Raw genomic sequence first — 6,455 nt, forward strand, 5'->3', positions numbered from 1 at the left:
GCCCTGCAGTTTTGCTTCTCCATCCCTCTCCTTCTCCATGGATTCCCTCCCACGCCTGTCTCCTGACATTTATAGGAGCACTGTAATAGAGCAAGCTGTGAATCCAGGCAGATTTTAACAGGGCTCCCCAAAAAGGGCTGAGCAAGGACTGCAGCTCCCCACTGAATCCTTCCAGGGAAGGATAGGGATGAAGGACCCACCAAGAGACCCAAAAAGGGCTGAGCAAGGACTGCAGTCCCCCACTGAATCCTTCCAGGGAAGGATGGGGATGCAGAAGCCCAAGTGAATCCAATATTAGGACAGGCTGGGGTTCTGCCAAGGGATGAAGGGCTGAGCTGGAGCCTGAAGCACATCACACCAAAGGACCAGGGTGATAAAGTGTCTGATTCCATCTCTCCCTGCCCGGTTTCCACTGAGAGTTCTAGAATGAGGAAGGATAATGCTCAAGATCTGGCAGATGGGAGCTGCCCCTGAGTAAAGGAGAATGGTAAAGCAACCAGAAAAAGGACAGGGGTGAATAGAAAGGGGAGGGGAAGAGCAGAATTTGAGGCAGGGAGGCAGGAGTTGGGATGCAGTGTTGCTCAACCTCTTCCCAAGGTCCTGGATGGAACAAACTGAAGGTGGCAGCTGCTCATGGAGGTTTTCCACACGTCTCTGGCTGCTCTTTCCTCCTTCCCATCATCAGCAGAGTCTTCCTCTTGCCAGCTCCATGCTATCCCCTCGCTGCCCCCTGCCTCAACCTCACCATGAAAGTCTCTATAAGTAGCTACATAACTCTATATGGGCAGCTGTCACAGCCCTGAGGTGACACTTGCAGCATGGCCCAGGTGCTGTTCAGTGGGGTTTATGGCTTTCTTTCCTCATAGCAGCGCCTGACCGAGGAGATGCAGACCATGGAGAATGGCTACCACGACAACCCCACGCTGGAGGTGATGGAGACCTCCTCTGAAATGCAGGAGAAGAAGGTGAACCTCAACGGAGAGCTGGGGGACAGCTGGATCGTTCCTCTGGACACCCTCATGAAGGAGGACCTGGAGGAAGAGGAGGACACGCATTTATAGGATGCAGAACTTGATCAAGAGAAAAACAACCACCACCCCCAAAAAAACCCCATAAACCCTACACACACACACACACACAAAATAAGGCAAAATTCCCCCCCCAAAAAGCAGAAAATCCCTTGATGAACTAATTGTGGCCCCTTGTGGCACCACATGGGGTGCAGGATGGAAGAGAAAAGGACATGAGAAGACACCTCTGGGGCACAACAACACAAGCCACTTTGGTGGCCACATCTGGCCAAGCATCCTCCAACCCCCACCCACCTCCCACACCAGCCATGGGCTGACAGGGTGGCTCTGCTCCTGAAGAGCTGCTGGTGTCTCCTCCAAGCATGTCCCCTCCCATCCCACATCTGACCACGCCATCCTCCAGCTACTGAACGACTCAAAAATCAAGAGAAATAAAATAAATAGGACAGGAGATGGAGTGCATCTGACAGCAAAGCAGCACCTGGCGATTACAGCTCGACAAATCCTCTGGCCCACGCTGTTTAGTCATCACCCTGCCCTCCCTGACACCCAGGTAGTGAATGAAAAAAGCTGGAACAGCCTGTTCCTTTTTAATCCAGTTTCCAGCCTCTTCCCAGAGCTGAAACGCACAAGAGCCCCTCGTTGTGCCATGGGCAAATGGATGCACCCAGAGCCAGTGGGATGGCAGGGATGCAGCAGTGCCAAGGGATGCTCAGCCCCCGTGCCAAGCGCTGAGGAACAGATCCTGCACCCACCTGGTGAGAGAGGTGCAGCAGCTTCTTGTTTTGAAAGGATGAGATGGAGGGAGAGGAAAAGGAGGAATTTCTTGAGTTCATCCCTCTTTAGGAAGGGTGTGGAGAGCAAGAGTGATGTCTGGTGTCTGGCCCAGGCGCGATGTTGCGGGTTTTGTGGTGCAGGAGCCCAGCTCTGGTGCTGCATTTCCCTCTGGAAGGATCATTTGCCTTCCAGGAATTACACAGCAGCATCTCACAGCCCTCACCCATCCTCCATGACTGTGGGACACAGGCACCACGATGGTTTGTGATTTTTGAGGGCACATTTTCCTGCATGAGCAGCAAGTAGAAGAGGCAGAAGAGCAACAGAATGTGAGCCAGGGAGCTCAGTGGCATTCAGGTGGCCTTGGTGTTTCACGCCCTCAAGGTTTAAAAGCTCAGCCTCAAGCTCTTCTTCACAAGCCACTAAAATAACAGACCTGCAAAGCAACCCCCAGCTCAGCAGCAAAGCTGGGGCTGAGCTTTGTCCTGCAGCCCTTGGTCTGTCGCCCAGGTCTCCCTTTGCTGAAGTCTTTCAAGGGGAGGAGAAGAAAAACATGACTGGACTGAGGCCATTTCTGGATTTTGACTCCTCACCACAGCTCTAAAAGGTTGGGGAGAGTTTCATGCCTTTGGTCTGGTGAAGCAGCTCAGGGCTGGCAGAGGCAGGATCATCCTCCAGGACCAGAAGGTGACCGGGCTGAGTCCCTCTCCCAGAGTGAGGATGGAGCTTGTCCCAAACCCTCTGCAAGCCAGAGGAGCTGCAGATCAGAGTGAAACACAGCCCAAACACAGCCCTGCTCCTCTGCTTGCCATACACCAAGGCACAATGGGGACATTTCCTCTGGGCTCTGCCACCAAGTCAACCCGACTGGGATCTGCTCCCACGGCTGCACTGAACGAGGGGAAAAGCAGAGCCAAGCAATGGGAAGCTGGGAGAAGCCCTGGTGGAGTTGGGAGTACTCAGGAAGGAGGATTGGGGTGTTTTGCTCAGCCCCAGGACAGGAACTGGCAGAAGATACAAGTGGCTCTTCCCCCTTCTGTCCTGCACTGAAGGGCAGAGTCTGAAGTGTTCAAACCTTTCTATTTTTGTATGTAAATATTCCTGCTATTCATTAGCAATGTATTCCGCACACTTCACTTACCTGTGCACTGCACTATGGGGAAGTCATTTTGGAGGGGAGGGGAAATAACAAATAAAATAAATTTAAAAAAAAAACTTAAAATCTTAAAAATAAATAAAAAAAAAAAAAAAAAGCAAGAAAAAGCTAAAGGCCAGCCTGGTAGGAGATAAAAATTTGACATGAAGCAGAAAAACACCTCTTGCCCAGGTAACTTTGTGCCACAGCTTTGTCCCTGTTCTGGCAGCATCAAGTTCAGCTCTTTAGCGTGGCTATGAGTCTCAGAGAATGGACCTGGGCATCCACAGCTGCTCCTGTGAGCATTGTGGCCTCCCTGCTGCCCTGACAGACAAGCAGCAGGTCCATTCCTCACATTTCTGTCCTTCCCAGAAAACAAACACAGGGAAAACACAGGGCAGCAGCAATGCTGTGGCCACCAGGGCTGAGCTGCCACAAGGACACCCCTGGATGGCATCTCCAGGCTGTGGCACGTGCCTAAAGATTCCCCCTTCCCAGCAAAGAGATGCCAAAGTGCTTTAATAATGAGTCAGGTCCAAAGACTTTCCAAGAGAATCCTACAGAGGCTTGAGATCAAGTAACCTTAAATCTTTCCGAGCAGAGACCAGTGAGGATGTTAACTGCTCAGCAAGTGCTTATAGTGATTTATATTTGAATAGGAATTGTACATTTATTTATTTTTCCAGACACCATATTTTTAAACCACTAATATTTTATAGTAGATTTTCCTTCCCCTATTTAAAAGAACTATTTCCACAGGAAAAGAAAACAGTACATTTGTTTTTTGTTTTTTTTTTTAATGTTGAGAACATTCTTTTTTTGGAAAAAAAAAAAATCAGGTAGGAAATGCAGCAATGAGCATCTTTGGCCTTAACCCTTTCCTTCGTAGAGTGTAGCCATAATTGTTAGACCAAAAATAATAAATAAAAAAATAAGATTTACCCAGGCATTTCCTTCCTCCCTGCCCCTCCTCCCTTCCCTGTGCTCCTCTTCTCTGCCCCAAACCAGCTTTAACATCCCACACATTGTACAAAGAGAGATTCCTGCTCTTACCTTTGGGCGAGAGCTTTACAAGCAGCTCAGATGTCCTTGCAAGAGACTTTTCTATTTTCAGATTCAAGAGGAAACGTGTAAATACTTTAGGAGCATTTTATCTCCCGCTCACAGTGCCGTGACCCAGCTGATGAGGTTGATACTGTGACTGCTGCCTACAGAAGACACACAGAAGTCATAATCCATGAGGGACTGGTGAAGGAAAACCTAATTCCCCAGGTGGTTTTTACCTGTTGAACCTTGCACATATAGTAGAGCTCTTACATACTGTGTGTAGCAGCACCTCTCATGGGGACAGGAGTCTGATTTACACTGGAATTTACTGAGGAACTGGATTGTAAGAGATTATTCTTGCATTTTCCTACAAATATATTTTGAGAGCATCATGTATTTCTGTCAATAAACATTCTTATGTAAAAGATTCGTGTCTCTGGATGAGTGAGGAGGGGTGGCCAGGTCAGAGGACAAGTTCCAGGGCCACAGCTTCCTGCCCTGGAGAGGCTCCATGGGAAAACACTGGAACAGCTGGAACAAAACCAACCCAGACCCTTCAAGGTAGCCAGCCATGGAAAAGCCTGTATTTTTCCTGTGCAGAAGGAAGTATTATAGTGGTGGAAAACCTATTAAATTTAAAAATCAGAGGATTCAGAGGGGTGGGAAGCTGGGGTGATGGTGAGGGCATCCCTACCACAGCCTGAGCACTTGTTTGAGCTCTTGGTGCCTTCAGGCTGTCAGAGGGAAAGGCAACTCACCCTTATTTCTGCATTTCACCCCCATTTCTCCATTTCAGCCTTTTTTATTTCTGCATTTCAGCCTTATTTACTCCTGCATTTCATCCTAACTCACTCTGGTGTACAGCCCTCCTCAGGTCAGGCTGTGGAGGAGGGAATCAAACCTCACACATAAAGCAGAAGAGGCATCACCCAAGGGCAGCAGAGGGGCAGCAGCAGCGTGGGCAGTTCAGCAACTCCATTGGCCTTCAAGCACCCAAAATAAAACATTTTGCTCCAGGTTAAGTTTCTGCTTATGTAAAGGAAAAAAAAAAAAAAGGCGATTTGTTGCAGTCAGATAATAAAAATCAGTGGTTTGCTGCAGCCTGTGTTCTAACTCTGTGCTTCTCCCCAGAAAAAGTTCCTGTGAATGTGTGGAGTATGTGCTGGATTTATGGGATACTGACTGAGCTCATCAGGGAGGTCAGGCAACAGGGCCAGATGTAATGTGCCACTAGTTTCACAATTTCTCTACCACTAAAAGACCTTCACAGGCATTTTTCCACTCTCTGAAGCAATGTGAGAACAAACAGATCTTAAATCAATACATTTGCTAGCATATACATTTTTATTAAGAAAAAAATGAACAAAATACATTCTCTCCTTATGTACATTACATACAACATAACTACATTTGTAGATATTCCTCGTGTCACTCATTCATTTATGTACAGCATGGGGCTCACACACCAACCCAGAAATCATCAAAGATGATTTATGCCAAGGAAGAAAATTAACACTCCAGGCTGAACAAAGATCATCCATAAAGAAAAGGGTGGGAAGGGGAATCACCAGAGTCCAGGGAAGGTGCCTGTACCCACCATGGGCTCAGCACAGGAGCAGTCAATATTTGCCCTGCCTATTAAAACACATGAGCAGTTCACAGCTTTCACCACCCCACGGATGCTTCTTTCCAGCCCAGGGCTGTCCACACCTCTCAGCTCAGCTCTCCTGTGCTCACGTGTCCCAGACAACAACTGCAGGACAGACACCAAAGGGAATCTGGACGGACACCAGAGCCTGCAGGATTGCTGGGGAGGCGCAGACGCTCCAAGCTGGGTGCCAGAACACAACAGAGAGGCCAAATGGGGGACAGGGGGTGGACACTCACACTTCCAGCACTAGAGAACCAGCTTCTGGGGACCACACTGGGGTGCAGAGGACAAGATAATGAACACTGAAGGTCCAGACACACAAACCATCACACACTACAGTGGTACCATCAGAGCAGAGGCAACAGCTCAACAAACAGCTCAAAACCCCACCCCAACCAGGTGATGGTGCCCAGCCAGCTCACTGGTGTCTGACCCCAAGCTACCCAGGTCCTGTCCATGCCACCAACTCCAAATGCAGCAATTTCAAAGGGCAAACACTTAACAAGGCTCAACACTCCCAAAATGAGACACGCTGCATCTCAGCATCTGAATGCACGACATGCACAACACCACCAGCCCACAAGGATGGGAATGTCACCTCCAGTTAACTGGGAATGAGCCCACAGACTTTCAATTCCTGTCCCTCAGCAAAGTGATCTGCGTGGTTTGGGGCCTCCAACTCGCAAGACTCCCATGAACACGTTTGTTTGTATAATTAAGCTCTTTTCTCTGGCTTATGGTCTCCCCAGCACCCCCTCATTTCCTGCTGTGGAGGAGGGAGTGCTGGAAGGCAGCAGAAAATACAGCTTTAGCA

General features: G+C 48.8%; 1 protein-coding gene across 4 annotated transcripts in view; it reads left to right on the plus strand.

The window, feature by feature from the left end:
- The window catches only part of PODXL (podocalyxin like), a 48,611-nt gene extending 44,194 nt beyond the window's left edge, over window positions 1-4,417 (plus strand). For 2 of the 4 annotated variants that reach the window (XM_063153658.1, XM_063153660.1), the window contains one exon: window positions 867-4,417. In XM_063153658.1, coding sequence (XP_063009728.1) covers window positions 867-1,061 — 195 coding nt within the window. In that variant the 3' untranslated portion in view covers window positions 1,062-4,417. The remainder of the gene's footprint in view (window positions 1-866) is intronic. The other 2 variants (XM_063153659.1, XM_063153661.1) reach the window with 1 other exon arrangement.
- Window positions 4,418-6,455: the final 2,038 nt, after the last annotated feature.

The sequence above is a fragment of the Melospiza melodia genome, chromosome 4 (genome assembly GCF_035770615.1).
Source record: "Melospiza melodia melodia isolate bMelMel2 chromosome 4, bMelMel2.pri, whole genome shotgun sequence".
Taxonomy (NCBI): Eukaryota; Metazoa; Chordata; class Aves; order Passeriformes; family Passerellidae; genus Melospiza; species Melospiza melodia.